This window comes from Nipponia nippon, unplaced genomic scaffold (assembly GCF_047370975.1).
Source record: "Nipponia nippon isolate SJK-2023a ecotype South Korea unplaced genomic scaffold, ASM4737097v1 scaffold_4, whole genome shotgun sequence".
In the NCBI taxonomy this organism is placed as follows: domain Eukaryota; kingdom Metazoa; phylum Chordata; class Aves; order Pelecaniformes; family Threskiornithidae; genus Nipponia; species Nipponia nippon.
The window spans coordinates 125,443,761-125,459,460 of record NW_028262358.1 but is presented as its reverse complement, the minus strand read 5'-3'; the positions used below and the strand labels follow the sequence as shown (position 1 = coordinate 125,459,460).

Genomic DNA, 15,700 nt, shown 5'->3' with positions numbered 1-15,700 from the left:
GATCCCCTGCCCGTCCCGTGTGACCAGGAGGAGGCCCAGCCAGGACCAGCAGAGCACGCAGGACCCCAGCCACACCGCACAGAGCCCCCCCAGGACCACTTCTCGCCCCCAATCCCTCGCCCTTGACCCCCCGTTTCGGCGGAGGACCGGGAGCGCCGCGCCCCGCCGCGCAGGCGCAGCAACGGCCGCGGCGTGAGGCGGGAAGGGGCAGCGCGCACGCGCCCAGCCGCCGTTGCCAGGCAACGCCCGGACGCTCCGCAGGCGCGGTAGCGGCCTCCGCCGGCGGGACGGGACGGGGCGGGATGAGGCGGGGAGCGGGGCCGGCGGCCTGGGGGGCTCCGGTCCCGGCCCTCAGCCACCCCGGCCCCGGCCCCGGCCCCGGCCCCGAGGAGCGCATCGCCGCCCGCCGCCGCCGCATCGCCGCCCGCCTGGATGCCAAGCGCCGGTGAGAAACGGGGCGCGTCCTGCCCCCCCCCGCCCCCCCCACCCCGGCCCGGCTGCGGTGACCGGTTGTCCCTGCATCCCAGTCAGGTCCAGGCCCCTCCCTGCCCCACAGCGGCACCTTCTCCCCAAATCCCGTGTCTGGTCACAGATCCCGTGTCTGGTCACAGAATCATGGAATCACAGAAGGGTTTGGGTGGGCAGGGACCTCCAAAGGCCACCATGTCCCACCCCTGCCATGGGCAGGGACATCTTCACCCAGACCAGGGTGCTCAGAGCCCCGTCCAACCTGGCCTTGAACGTGTCCAGGGATGGGCCATCTCCCACCGCTCTGGGCAACCTGGGCCAGGGCCTCACCGCCCTCAGCACAAACAATTTCTTCCTTCTGTCCAGTCTGAATCTCCCCTCTTTCCGTTTAAAACCATTCCCCCTTGTCCTGTCCCCGCAGGCCCCGCTAAAAAGCCTGTCCCCACCTTTCTTGTCGGCCCCCGTTAAGCACGGAGAGGCTGCAATCAGCTCTGCCCACAGCCTCCTCCTCTCCAGGCTGAACCCCCCCAGCTCTCTCAGCCTTTCTCCCCAGCAGAGCTGCTCCAGCCTCTGACCATTTTGGTGGCCTCCTCTGGCCCCGCTCCAACAGCTCCATCTCCTTCCCGTGCTGAGGACCCCCGAGCTGGAGGCAGGGCTCCAGGGGGGTCTCCCCAGAGCGGGGCAGAGGGGCAGAATCCCCTCCCTCGCCCCGCTGCCCACGCTGCGGGGGATGCAGCCCAGGAGACGCTTGGCTTTCTGGGCCGCCGGCGCACATTGCCGGCTCGTGGCCAGCTTTCCATCCCCCAGCACCCCCAAGTCCTTCTCGGCAGGGCTGCTCTCCATCCCTCCGTCCCCCAGCCTGTGCTGATACCGGGGGTTGCCCCGACCCCGGTGCAGGACCTTGCATCTGACGCAGATGATCTCCTCTTCCCCAAACTGGTGCTGGGGTTGTTGCCCCCACCCCCAAAATAGTGCCAACTCCAGGTCCCTTTGCCCCAAACAGGTTCCCAGTCCTGACCCCTGCCCAGCACCAGCGCAGGCTCACAGACCCTCCCCAGGGCTCAGAACATCCCCTGCCACACGCCAGCACCGGGGCCAGGACCCCCCAGGAGCTGGCAGGGGGCAGGGACCCCCTGGCCTTCACGGGACCTGGGGTCTTGGCTCTGGGACCACTCTGGTCCTGAACCCATCGGAGATGTTCCCCACTCCCTGGCCAAATGGCTGGAGGGCAGGGACCACCTCCCAGCTCAGCTCAAAGCCAAGGACATCCCTGTCCTGTCCCCAGCCCAGCACCGGGGTGGCAATACCCGCTTCCCCAGGACATCGCCCTGCCACGGACCCTCTGCCCCCCTGGGCAAAACCAGTGGTCTCCTGGATCAGGCCCATGGTGTTCCCGAAGCTGGGGCTCACTGGCAATGGGCCGCAGCGTTCCCCAAAGCAGGGCTGAACTGGGGGCCTCTCCCAAGCCCTAGAAGCCCCTCCGGGCTGGGTGGGATCAGGCCACGAAGCGGCAGCACCCTGCCACCCCCCTCTGAGCTGGGGCTGGGGCAGGGTCCCGCCTTCCCCCAGCCTGGGGAAAACCGTGGCAGTGACCACCATCTCCTCTCCGAAGCGAGAGTAAACCACAACAAGGTGCCTGGGGATCCCGTTACCAAACCGTGCCTAGGTCGGTAACATCCACTCCCACCCCAACAGGCTTGTTTTCTCCTTCCTGATCCCAGAGCCTTCCCTTTAGGTTAGACTGATCCCGAGGAATTAGCGTGGGATCGGTGCCCACCCTGAAATGGCTCCAGACAGACGCTGGCTGTCTTCATGGCCGAGCGAGGGTCCCCCCCAGCCGCCCAAGGGCTGTCCCCAGCCAGCCTCTGCCCGCTGCCCTCCTCGCCCCGGGGAAGCAAACGGGGGCTGAGCCCCCCAGCCCTGGGCTGCGCTCCCAGCTCCAGAAAGGGAAGCCTGGACCCCCTTTTCCCTCAGAGAGGCTGTCCCACCCTTTCCTGCCCCTTTTCTGTATCTGTGGGGACCTCCTGGCCTGGGACTAAACGGCCGAGGGGAAGAGAGAGCGCAGTGTGCTGTGCTGAACCACGCGGTCCGGGCTGGGATCCCAGATCCAAGGCCATCTCCGAGTATTAGGCAGACGGTGTGGTGCAAAATGTTCTCTCTTTTCCCCTTTTCTGCCCAGGGAGGCCCTTGGAGAAGATGCGGAGCTGAAGGTGGCTGAGGAGGAGGAAGAGCAGAGAAGGAGCCATGAGCAGATTGAGGAGAGCAGGCAGGTGCGGCCATAGGACAGGAAGGTCCTCTTGGGTCCCTGACCTCCAGACGTTTGGCTTTACCCTCCTTTGAGCTTTTTGCGGTGCTTAGTGTCACACAGCAGCATTTCTGTGAGAAGAAGGAGGGACAGAAGCTCCTCAGGACTGGGTGGGGGGCGATTCCTGGGCTGGATCCTGGGGATATGATTTCCCTGTGACAAACGGCCCATGGATTGAAAGGATCTGGGACTGAGGCCGTGCATCCAAACCCCAACCCAAGCCCCTAGCCCCATCCGCACACGCAGGGGAAGCAAAACAAGAAGGCGCTCTGAGCACATTCCTCTTGGTGCTGATGGCCTGCAGGGCTTCCCAGGAGAGGGAGGACCCACGGGTGCCTTGCGGCCCTCGCAGTGCTCATCAAACCCTGCCATCGCATGGGAGGACGGGGTTTATGGGTCCACATGGCCACCTCGGCGTGGGGATAGGAGCAAGACTCTGGACAGGCACAGCGGGAGTTGCTCCAGCGTCCCTTCCTCCAGAGCTCGGGTCTCCGGGTGCGAGATGTGTCCCACCTACTTCACAGAGGCTGGCCAAGCTGCTCTTCGATGGCACGCAGATGGTGACCAATATCCAGGTGGCTGCTGACTTGAGGGAGACGCAGAGGAGGGCAGAGGAGGCAGAGCTGAAGCTGCGGAGGTAAGAGACTGCTTGGTGGCTCGGCGCTGCTGGGAAGGAGCAGTGCAGGTGTTGGGGTAGCTTTCGGCAGGCATCCTAACCCCGGTCACCCAGGAACGCTTAGCAGTTGGGGCAACACCGAATTTATGTTCAAAAGGAAAATTTAGGCACACAAAGAGCCTCCAGGTCCCAGCTGGATCTTTACAGAGCTCTGCAGGTCAAGGCTGGTGGCTTCCCCAGGTGGCACTGCAGTTCTACAGACCGTCTGGGTACCAGTCTCCTCCAGACCCATCACATCTTCAGCTCCAGAGTGGGAGCAGTTGGTTCCCAGTTTGTCACCACGTATACTTGTGGTCTCCTTGCTTGGGAAGCACAGGCACAGCTGCCCTTGCTTCTGGCTTGCTGAGTGGCTCTCCTGAGCCTGGAGGTGCCACCGTGGTGGAGAACATGCCACCCTGTGCTACGAGGTGGCTCAGTAAATGGCCTCTTTCCAGAGGTTGGCCTCTGGTCATGGAGGCAGGGGCAGTTATTAGCCATCCCATGGGAATGCACTGGGATGTTAAGGTCTTCGCAGTGAGAGTGGTCAGATGCTGGGTCCCTGATGTTGTAGAGAGCTTCCTCCTTGGCGATACTCAGCACACGCCTGGGCAAGGCCCTGCACAACCTGCTCTGGCATTGAAGTTAATCCTGCTATGACCAGGAGCCGCTGATTTCCCGAAGCCCTTCCAGCCTCGATTATTCCCTGATCCTCTCCGTGTGCCTTCCTGGGCAAAGCTGTCCTGCTTCACCAGAGGAGCTGGACGCTCACCAATGGCTGTCCCCAGGACTCGGAGATCAGCTAGGAAACACCGAGTCCTGGCTCCTACTGCCTTTGGAGGGCACTGCAGGAACATTTTCTGGGAGGCTGGCTGTAGCAAGACCCTTGTCCCTTGCTCAGGTGGTTTTCCAGTAGGAATCCCACTCAGGAACCAGGTGCTGTGTCCAGAAACTGCCCGTGGAGCAGGTTTGGGGGTGGCAAAGGTGGCAGCTGCTGTTCAGCCTGAGCCAAGGGCCATGCCCACAGCGCCTTGGATGGTGCCTCTGTTTGGAAGAGGAAGGAGTTTTGTAATGTGGACACGGAACTGCGTCTGAAGCGCTTGCTGCCCTGCCCCAGCTCCCCGCTTCCCACGTGCTCCTTACTGCCCGCAGGGTGGAGAAGCTGGAGAATGAAGCCAAGTCGAGCACACACAAGTTTGAGGAGATCAGCTCCAAGTGGGCCTTGGCCAAGGAGATGAGGATCCCGCAGGAGCTGTGGCAGCTGCTGAACCAGCAGCAGCAGCGGTGCACGCTGCTTCTGGAGGAGAAGAACGAGCTCATCGATGACCTGCAGCAGGTAGCGTGGGGACCAGGCAGGGCCAGGAAGGATGGGGAGGTTCAGGCTCTGGAGGATGCTGTTCTAAAGCAACGGTCATCCCTGTCTGGCTCTTATCATAGAATCATAGAATTGTTTAGGTTGGGAAAGACCTTTAAGATCATCAAGTCCAACTGTTAGCCCAGCGCTGCCAAGCCCACCACTAACCCATGTCCCTCAGCACCACATCTCCCCGGCTTTTAAATCCCCCCAGGGATGGGGACTCAGCCCCTGCCCTGGGCAGCCTGGGCCAGGGCCTGACAGCCCTTTGGGGGAAGGAGTTTTTCCTAATATCCAAGCCAAACCTGCCCTGGCGCAGCTTGAGGCCGTTCCCTCTCGTCCCATTGCTTGTTCCTGGGGAGAAGAGACCGACCCCCCCGGCTCCAGCCTCCTTTCAGGCAGTTGCAGAGCGCGATGAGGGCTCCCCTCAGCCTCCTCTTCTCCAGGCTGAGCCCCCCCAGCTCCCCCAGCCGCTCCTCCCCAGCCTTGGGCTCCAGCCCCTGCCCCAGCCTCGCTGCCCTGCTCTGGCCACGCTCCAGCCCCTCCATGGCCTTCTTGGGGTGAGGGGCCCAGTCATCCCTCTGTCGGGATCTTCAGTTCCCCAGTACGTTGCAGGGATCCATGTGGTGTCAGTTAGTCCGGGTCAAAACTGTGCCAGGAGCTGCAGCGCCAGTGTCCCAGCGTGGACGATGAAATCGGGTGCCCTGGCACTGTTCTGTGTCTGAGGACGGACACACAGGACACTGGTAGCAGTAAAACAAACTGCCAGGTCCCAGACTGCACAGTAAAAAAAGGCAAATGAGCAGAGATGGGGAGTGGTTTTGTAGAGGGCAGAAAGCCTGGCCCACAGCAGGTTCCCCGGCCCCTGGAGAAGGAGCGGTGTGTCTGCAGGCGGGTCACCTCCCGCTCCATCTCGCCGGGGCCTTTTGGCAGCGGTGATCTGTCTCTCTTCCCCTCTTCCCTCCTAAGCGCTTCTTGACTTTCTGGCTCTTTGCTCTCATCACTTCTCCTTTGGAAAAGGCAGCATCTGGGTCTCACCCTCTCAGTTAGCCCCTGAGGATTCCTGATCAAATACTTCTCTCTGATTTCAGCATCTCCTCTCCTCCTCCAGGAGCTGAAAAACAAAGACGAGCAATACGTGCAGGCCATTAAGAAGCAGTCGGATGAGATCCACCTGCTTTTGGAGAGAATGGAGGAACAGATCAGGACCATGCTGAAAACTTACCGTCACAAACTCCTGCAGATTGAGGTAGCCAGTTCACACGGTGGAGGAAGAGTCCGATGAGAAAACCTGCAGCCACTTGCTTCTCCTCCATATCTACAGCAAAGAGGCCTCAGGCTCGTTGTGCTGGCTGAGTTGACTACTGTCCAGAGCATCGGGGCTGATGTCTTGGTGAAGGAGGCTGAAATCTGGCCGAGCAAGAGCACAGAATGGTGCTGAGTGCTGAGGGGCTGGTTTGTACCTTGCTGTGAATGATTCTGCATCAGCGCAGAGCAACTCAGTAGCATGGGAAAGCCGTTGCTGCTTGATGGCTGATTGTTCATCTCTCTAAAAGCCAGAAAGGACCACTGGGGTTCCTCAGCCTTCCCTTCCGCAGAGCGCAAAGTCCCACCTCGCGGATCAAACCTCCATTTGTTGCTGAGCGAGGGCATCTCTCCCCCTTGAACATCTTCCCAGGTGAAATCAGGTGGCTGAAATCAGCCCGAGCTCCACTGTTAATCATCAAGCAATGATTTCCAGTGAACTCGCGGAGCTACCCACCACCACGAGCGTCCCTCCCAGCTCTGGGTGGCTGATAGCAGCGGTCCCCATGGGGTGGCGGTGCGAGGTCTCTGCCAGCGGGTCCTGGCGTGGAGAGGAGAGGTCAGGCCAGCGTGTGTTCATCGGACAGGGCCACCAGTCTGCAGCCAGTCCTCTCCTGGAGGCTGCCGGCCTGGGCGAGTGTAAGGTTGACAATGAGCGGTGCCAACATGATGGTGAAGGGCTCTGTCTCCTTCACAGAAAGCTTTTGAGCTCGAACGGCGAGAGCTGCTGGACAATAACAGGAAGAAGTGGGAGGAAGCCATCCAAGCCCACAACGCACGGGAGGTAAGGTCCATGTGGAATTTAGAATCATAGAATTGTTTAGGTTGGAAAAGATCATCAATTCCAACCGTTAACCCAGCACTGCCAAGCCCACCGCTAAACCATGTCCCTCAGCACCACATCTCCCCGGCTTTTAAATCCCCCCAGGGATGGGGACTCAGCCCCTGCCCTGGGCAGCCTGGGCCAGGGCCTGACAGCCCTTTGGGGGAAGGAGTTTTCCCTAATATCCAACCTAACCCTGCCCTGGCGTAGCTTGAGGCCGTTCCCTCTCGTCCCATCGCTTGTTCCTGGGGAGAAGAGACCGACCCCCCCGGCTCCAGCCTCCTTTCAGGCAGTTGCAGAGAGCCATGAGGGCTCCCCTCAGCCTCCTCTTCTCCAGGCTGAGCCCCCCCAGCTCCCCCAGCCGCTCCTCCCCAGGCTTGGGCTCCAGCCCCTGCCCCAGCCTCGCTGCCCTGCTCTGGCCACGCTCCAGCCCCTCCATGGCCGCCTTGGGGTGAGGGACCAAAGACTGCCAGGACCAGCACTGCTCTCCGGCACTGTGCTGCCTTGAAAGACAGGCGTGCACGAAGGCAGCTGGTTCTTCAGGAGCGTGGGGAGCAAAGGGGCAGTTTTTCAGCTCTGCAGGGGAATTATCTGTGCATGACCTTGCTTTGGGCTAGCCGAAGGAGCTGTGATCGCGGGTGGAAGCTGCCACCACTGATGGATGACGTTCTCCTTTTGCCCGTAGCTGGAATACCTGCATGCCCGTATGAGGAAGGTGGAAGAGTTTGAGAAACAGTTGAATCAGCTGCGGGTGGAGGATGAGGAGGAGTATAACAGCATGAAGATCCAGCTGGAGAACGATGTGCAGGTACAGAAAAGGCTGGCGTGTGCCCTGTGGGGAGGCAGTGGAGCAGATCTCCCTGGGCTTTTCTGTGTGTGCCTGGCTCTGCGGGGCAGCCAGACGGTGTGAAAGCTGCAGCTGGTATCAGGCCATCTCAGCTCTTCAGCCTGCACGGTCCAGCCCTGTGTCAACAGGGGGATGGAGCTGTTGTTGTCTCCTCTCCATGGGTCCTCCACCACCGTGTCCATTGGCCCTTGGCTCTCAGAGGTCTGTAGCACATGAACTGTAGCTCTAGGACATGTGAAGCACCCGGGAAGGTCGAGGGGTTGGCTACTTCTGGCATCATGCTTGGCAGGAGGATCAAATAGTGTGAGTGTCCTGACACCAGATCACTTCAGATCAGCCTCATTTCTTCCTTTGTTGGGGTTCTTGTCCTAGGAGGTGTGAGCTTTTTCCTCTGACACCTAGCCACACACCCGTGATTTCTCCCATGCCCACAAAGTCCACTTGGCCTGAGAGCTGGCATCAGTTTGCCCTTCCCCAGGTAGGAGGGCATGCAGTGGGAGAGCACGGCCCTGGCCCGCCGCTGCCGCCTGAAGAAGCACCAGGCGCTCTCACTGCAGATCCAAACCTCGTAGCCATGGCTTCCCCGAGACCCAGAGACCTTTCAATCCACTGCATTCTCCGTGAGCAGCGGTGTCGACAAAGCAGCGCACCTGTGGCTCTCTGCAGTCGTGCCAGTCCCCTGGACCGCAGCGCCGGCGTTGGTTTGGCGGCCATCAGGTTTGGCTTAGCCCAGCATCGCTCAGCCTCCTCTGCTGAGCAGGGCGCCCTGCCGCCGCTGACACCTTCCCTGCCACTCGTCCTGCGTTGCTTCCCGGGCTGCACGCTGCGTTTGGACTTTAGCAAGCCTCATTGTTTGTCCCATGGGATGTCCTCCTAGGAAGCCCAGGGAAATATGGGCCAGGGCCGATGCCTGGAACGTCTTGCACGACTTCAGGTGAAATATTACTGTTGCGAGGTCCCTGTCAGCCTGAAAGGGCACGTCCAGGGAGGGCAGTCCTGACTTTGCGGTTTCTTCGCCCTCATATTGATAACCTGGAAGGTGACACAGAGTGTGTGACGTTCGCAGGCGGCTCTGAGGCATTTGGGGAGGGAGGCAGCAGCGTGCTGGAGATGCGGGTTCGCAGACGGTGACGTGGGGCTGGTGTAAAAATGCATCTCCTGCCTTCAGCTGTAGTTGTGGGAGGGTTTCTATGTAAGGCAGGGGAGGTAATTATTCCTTTCTACTTTATACCTACGTGTCCTGGTCCAGGTTTGACAACACGCTTGGGAACAGGGGAGAGAGTCGAGAACAGCCCAAGTAGACAAATGCCCCCTAAGAAAAGGCTGAAAGGCTGGGGCTGCTTAGAGCAGGGAAGAGATTTCTGTAGGGAGGTGATAAATCTACAAAAATGCGCAATTCTGTATGATGGAGAATGATTTCTTCTCTGCATCCACTGTAGATGCAAGAAAAACATCGTGGGGCTGAGGTTTGGTAGGGAAGATTTCAATTGGCATTCAGATTTAGGGTTGAAATGTCGAGCTGTGAAAGCCTAGAAATGGCAAGGGCTTGGTTGAGCGTTAGCTAGAGTGGCTGTGCCCTTGGTTTGCTGCTCTTTGACGCCGGGTTTTAGGAACAGCTTAAATCGACTTCTGGTGGGGCTGGTTTGGTGAAGTTGTTGCCTCTGCGGGGCAGAGGGATGAAGCAGATCTCCTGGTTCCCTTTAGCACTGCCCTTGTGTAACTCTCTGTAGCACAAACTACGCCCTTCCAGTTCAGGGAGAATAAGAAAAAGAGAAGTTGGAAACACCTATTTTCCTGATTAACCTGTGATGATGTTGTCCTGAGGGATCTCTGAAACAGGAGCTTAGCCAAGACCTAATGATGAAGCCTGTGGTTCGGGGGTTATTGAGTACTCCCCAGTTTCGCTAGATGGGAATCAGCATTTTAAATATGGGGTTTGGGCCATGGCTTTCCCCCATCTGCTGTCAGGAGAAGCTCCCTCGGCCCTGCTGGGATTTCCCTCCGTCTTTTCTTCGGTCAGGCTTTGCTCCTAGCCAGGCGGGACTGCTTCTGGGTGCCTTCCCAGGCTGTTTGTGCACTCCCGGTTGTATGCAGGGCTGCCCAGGAGAGCTCTGAGCCAGCTAACCCGGGTACCAGCGCCGACAGCAAGCCCCAGCCCCTGATGGAGACCCCGCTGGGTCTCTGCTGTGCAGACGGCTGGGCACAACCGAGCCTGGGGCTAATGCTGTGACCTGGGGCCATGCAGCAGCTTCATTCCAATTGCTTTCTATCACAGAAGAAGTCTTTAGAGGCCTCCCCAGCCAAGCGCTGTATGATGAGATTTTTCGCTATCGGATTTATGGTCCTCTTGCACATGGAAAAGACTTACATACCAATGAATTAAACCATGCCGGACCCAGACACTGCCTCTCACCCATCCACGCGGTCGCGCTGCCCACCGTGTCCCCCTGAGCTCACTTCCAAATGAGCTGCAGGGCTGGCAGAGAGCAGCCGTCGTCGGCCGGGTGTGATGGCTCCCAGCCCAGCCCAGCAGCCCCAGGAGACTGGGGCGATCGGCCCGGCAAGCAGCTCTTCCTTTCCATCAGCTGTCGAGCAGATGGGGCGCTGGGAAGCTGAGAGATGTCTCCGTTGCAGATGTCTCCTCCGTTGCAGCTGTGGAGCAAAGGGGAGAACTCGCTGCCTCTCTGCTGTCCCCCAGGCTGTGCAGCGAGGTGCTGCCATCACAAACGCTTCATTTCTTTGTTTTGTTCTGGTTTCCTTTAAAACCTGGAGTTTGTGCAGTTACCCCTCCTGCGTGTCCCTTCCTCCAGCTTGCCAAGCAACTTCTGAGCCTCGTGGTTAATTCAGAGACGTGCAATTCCTAAAACCGACATGAAAATCGGCAGCTAGGTTGAGGAGAGAGGCCCAAATGAGTGCCCCACGGAGTCAAAGTTGGGTACAACTTCAGCCCCTTCCCCTTTCCCCAGACGCGGCCCCGTAGCATGTACTTATGGACACCCAGCATCTCCAGCACTCGCCCACGAGTGATGCCGTGTGGCCAGGGCTTAGCTGGGGAAATGTGCATGGGAAGGTGGGGTTGGCAGATGCAGGATCAGTAGGATCCAGGCTTCAGCGTGATCTTTGCTCATGGCAGGCCTTGTTTTTGCGTTTTTTTAAATGCCAGAACCTGGAGAGGCAGCTCCAGCAGATGAAAGCCGTCTATCAGCTGAACCAGGAGAAGCTGGAGTACAACCTTCAGGTGCTGAAGAAGCAGGACGAGGAGAACACCATCCTCAGATCCCAGCAGAAAAGGAAGCTCAACCGGTAAAAATCCATCCCCGGAAGATGGGCTCTGCTTTACCTGCCATCATCTCCCACATACCATTTTTTGAGGAGCCCATCACCCAGCACAGGCCAACGAGCTCCGTCCCAGCCCATCGCTGGGTTAGCCCAGGGCAGGGCCGTCCCCAGAGCACTTCGAAGAGGTTGGCCACGGCCAACCTGTGTAGTCCCTAGCAGATGAGCAGCCCAAAGTCCCAAAACCTTCAGACAAGCTGGGTATGCCTGAAGGCGCCTCTTCAGGGATGCCCAGCTTTGCTGTCCCTCCCCAGGCTCCACAGCTTGCTCAATAACCTGAGAACAAAACTGGCCAAACAAGAGAAGCAGCTGCGAGAGGAGAACCAGAGCCTGGCAGCCGACTGTGAGCGCATCGCGGGGCAGTGCAAGGAGGTGCAGAGGAGGATGAGGTGGGGTGTGCGCGGGCACCTGCCCGTGATGAGGCCTCGGAGCACCCAAGTGAGGTGTGGGGGGAGCTGACTCGTTGTTTCGGGACACGGAGCCTCCTTCCATGGGCCATCTCCCTTCTGCACAGGCACTTTGCTGTCAGCGACGCCGAGAAGTTCACGGAGGTCTGGCTTATGAACGAGGAGGAAGCCAAAGGGCTGATGAGGAAAGCCCTCGACGCAGATCGCATCATTCACACCCAGCAACTGGGGCTGCCCTGGGAAGAGCCTCGTTACTGGTTCCTGAACAACGTCGGCCCCCTCGGGCGTTACAAGGCGAAGAGGATGGCGACTGAGCTGGCTGCGGAGGTGCTGGCAGGTGAGATGCACAGTGCCCTCGTCGCCCTCGTGGCACTGGGAGACCCTCACCTTCCTCCGTGACAGCCCCTGCTGTCCCCCCTGTCCTTGCCATTGCAAGGTGCCATCTTACAGGGGTGACGCTGCGAGCCCAGGCAGGGGCTGTCCCCAGCGCTGAGCTGGCTCATGCCGAGCCAGCTGGGGGATCTTTGCACTGTACTTTTCCCCAGTACTCCCAGTTCCAGACAAGCTGCCCAGCTCGTATCCCAAGACCTTTGGGTGCTTTCCAGGTCGCAGGGAACAATTGTGATTTCCCTGGTGACTCCTGCAGTGATGTGACCGCGGGGCACAGTCAAGGCACAAAGGCTTTCGCTCACCCTTCTTCCTCCATGTTTCAGAGAGCAGCTCTGGAGGACGGGAGGAGGAAGAGAGAGAGAAGAAGGAACAAGTGGGTAGTGGAGAAGGAGGAAAAGAAAACACGGCGAAGGTTGAGGATAGAGTCACACCTCTGCGAAATATCTCCAAGACGACTGCCAAGAGGATCCTGGAGCTCGTGAGCGACGAGTCGGTGCGTGACGATGGAGCACATGCCTTGATCAGGGAGCAGGCGTGCTGTCCCCTGGTTGCTCCAGCTTGTACTGGATCTCTTCCGAGCTCCACGTCTTGGGGTGAAGGTTTCTGCATGGCACTACCTTGCTGTGCCCAGCAGCCTGTTGTCCGAGAGCTGCCCCAGGGGCCGGGAGAGGACCTCCAGCTCTTTCCGCGCTGTGTGGCACATATACGACCCTAATAAATGGTATTGGCAGGCACAGCCCCGTTGCCCAAATCCACAGCTCCCCAGGCCAGAATAAGCACAGGCAAAGCTGCTGATGCTCTAGGCTGTTCCCCATCTCTGGGGACAGTCAGCAAGAGCTTCAGACCATGAAATCCTTTTGGCAGCACCATGCTGATGCCTCTATCTTCCCTGTCCCCGAGCCTCCTGGCCCTGCCAGCCTCACGCTGCCCAGCCGCTGCCGACCCTGCCTGCTCAGCCTGCCGTCGCGGCCAGAGCGTGGCATGGGCTGGCTTCTGGGCAGGGCCGGAGACGCTCGCTATTTCTCTGCACCCTCTTCTCTGCCTGTCTCCCAAGGGTTTCCTCATTGAGAGCAAGCTGCTGAGGCCCCTGGACGCGCTGGGGAGGCATGAGCGCACCCTCATGAAGCTCGACTCCATCTTTGCGGTGAGTTGGGGCTTGGCCCGTCAGGGGCTGCAGGGAAGGCTGGTGGTCACCAGGGAAAGCTCTCTGCCCCATGGCGGTGTGGCGTAGGGCTGAGCCGCCCCAGGGGGGTCCAGCTGGGCTGCTGGGGGGGCTCTGAGGGACGCTAACCTCGTTCCTCTGCTCCCCAGGCCCTCGAGATCGACAGCGAGGATGACCTGTACCAGCTGGTGGATTTTTTCCTGAAGTACAAAGCCCAGGAGGTGGCTGGCAGCCAGGTGGGACCACAGGGACAGCAGTGGGGAGAGCCCAGCAGAGCCAGGGCTCCAGGAAAGGGGGAGCTGAACATCTCCAGGAAGGCAGAGAGTGTGGTGACCCTGAAATGCTTCCCTGTGACCACACAAGGGAAGTGAACATGGCTGAGGGGTTGTAATCTTCTGCCGTGGCCAAACAGAGCCTCTTGCATGTGAATTTTTGCCCCAGCTCCCTATATTTGCCAAGGGACAGGGCTGCGGGTGGCTGGAAGCTCCCAGGGGAAGGTGGCTCTTGGGGAGGAGGAGGTGGTGGAAGGCACAGCCCCCAGCTTGCTGTCCTTCCCTCCAGAGCCAGGGCAGCCCAGGTGGAGAAGACGGCATGGATCCGGCTGAGGACAGAGAGGACGGGGGATGCGGTGCCCAGAGGGACGAGCTCAAATCCCCTCGGAGCTCACCGGGCTGCCTTCCATCTGTGTACATCCACGCTGATGATGTCCTAAAGATCCTGAAAGCGTTTGTGCGGGATTTTGACAAGCTGAGGTAGGAGCAGGGGCAGAGCGGAGCTGTTGTGACCGGGAGGGAGCCAGGCTAGGGCACAGAGGGGCTGGGGGGGGTGCAGGCAGGGCTGGGGGTGCCTGCGTCGCCCTGGCTGGAGCAAGAGCTTCCCCTGCCTGCCCTGCAAGATGACGGAGGGGTGGGGAGGGTCCTGCCGGGGCCAGGGGGTACAGACAGTGCCTGAGTGAGGGACGGCTGGGGACAACAAGGCAGGAGATGACCAGGAGCCCGGGGAGGGAAGCAAAGCCATGGGGCAGGCCGGTGCCAGCTGTGGGGTCATGCTCATTCGTGTGACGATGGCGATGGTGGCTCAGTGCAGCTGAGGGATCTGGGGCTGTTCCTCAGCCGTGAAGAGCTGAGCCCCGGGGGCTTTGTTCTCTGTCCCCAGGGAGAAGGATGGATCAGCAAAGGAGGTGCCACAGGTACGGGACAGCTCTGAGGATGGGGAGTACTGGGAAGCCCTGGCACACGTTATCCCCGAGCCGACGTTGAAGCTGTGGGATGCGTTGGCGGTGGCACTGGAGGAATATTAGTGAGTGCCTGGCAGCGCTGCTGGGGATGGGGCGGGCTGGTGGCTCGGCTCGGGGAACCGCGGTGGGGCTGGCACCGACTGGCCGCGTCAACCCTCTGCCCTCCTTGCCCAGCGAGGTCCTCACGCGCAGGGCCGGCCTGCTCGCCGAAGCGGCCGTCCTGCAGCAGCAGAACTCGGAGCTGTACCTGCTGCTGGAGGCGTACGTCAGCTCCGGGGTGAGTGCAGTGTCCTCCTCCCCTGCAGCCTGGGGACACGCCACCACCGTGTGCCCGACGCAGAGCTCCCAGACACGGGGGCCGCTGCCCGGAGCCCATCGCTGGCCGGCTCAGGGTGCTTCTCCCCGCAGGTGAACAGCGAGTTGCTCTCCCCTCCCACGCAGCGGATGGATCTGAAGCTGCCCTGCCCCGGGAAAGCGCAGTGAGCGCCCAGGGCACGGCTTTGCGCTGCCCTGAGCTGAAGCTGTGTCCAGAGCTGGGGATTCCTGGCAGGGGCTAATAAACCCTTCCCAAACCCAGCCCCGGGCCGTGAGCGTGCGTCTGGCCTGCGAGGAGCACCCCTCTCGCCCCTGAAGATGCCGGGGAGCCGCAGCCGAGCAGCCCCCCCATCCAGGGGACGCGCGGAACAAAGCCGTGTGCTCTGCATCCTCCCTTCCCTCCGCGGAGCCGAAGCCAGGCAGGAGCCTTTGCCTCCCGCCGGTCAGCAGCCCCGCCGTCCCTGGGCCTCCTGGCTTTGGGACACCCCACTTTTCTTTACCTGATTTTACACCTTCTTCCCTACTTTTTGCTGCCCCAACACCTTTTCTCCCCCCGGACTCCTCCCAAACAACCCACCCCCAGTTCCTTTTCCCCCATCGGTCCCAGTGCTGCTACATCTGGACCTAAATTCTCCATTTCCAGGGCAATATCAGCCCAAAGCGGTGCCAGCGGCAGAGCTGTCTCCAGGAGGGCCGTGTCGCAGCCGTGACTCCCTCCCACCCCTCTGCTTCACACCAGTTATAGCTCGTTCCCAGTACAGCCTTCCTGGCCAGCTTTATCTTTAGCCTTGACTCCCCTGCCTAACGCTAACACGGCGCGAGCAGCTTCTCATACCAGAGCACAATAACACCTTTTTTATTTTTTTTTTGCTCACTGGACATCTGTGCCCTTGAAGAGTTTTCACTTTGCTCCCAGTCCCCATCAGGGGATCCGGCCAGCTTCGAGGGCCGGTGATCCCGTGGGATGGCTTGCTCCCCAGGGGTACGGCGGGATCCACAGGGCAGGAGTGGAAACCGGACGGCGGGGCCTGAGGGGGTGGGAGGCAGGGCGAGGGTTTTGGGGCAGGGACTGGCACGCTGCCCGGGACAAGGGAGCGGC

The 15,700-nt window shown here is 60.3% G+C and overlaps 1 protein-coding gene across 1 annotated transcript; it reads left to right on the top strand.

Moving 5' to 3' along the window:
- The first annotated feature begins 302 nt into the window (after positions 1 to 302).
- Positions 303 to 15,451, top strand: DRC1 (dynein regulatory complex subunit 1). Its single transcript, XM_087775997.1, has 17 exons — positions 303 to 445; positions 2,648 to 2,738; positions 3,298 to 3,410; positions 4,578 to 4,761; positions 5,891 to 6,028; positions 6,782 to 6,868; positions 7,593 to 7,715; positions 10,918 to 11,057; positions 11,345 to 11,479; positions 11,605 to 11,834; positions 12,211 to 12,380; positions 12,942 to 13,031; positions 13,199 to 13,285; positions 13,611 to 13,801; positions 14,205 to 14,348; positions 14,461 to 14,563; positions 14,695 to 15,451. The coding sequence occupies exons 1-17, from the start codon at positions 303 to 305 to the stop codon at positions 14,767 to 14,769; spliced, it is 2,244 nt and encodes a 747-aa protein (XP_087632123.1). The 3' UTR covers positions 14,770 to 15,451.
- The last annotated feature ends 249 nt before the right edge of the window (positions 15,452 to 15,700 follow it).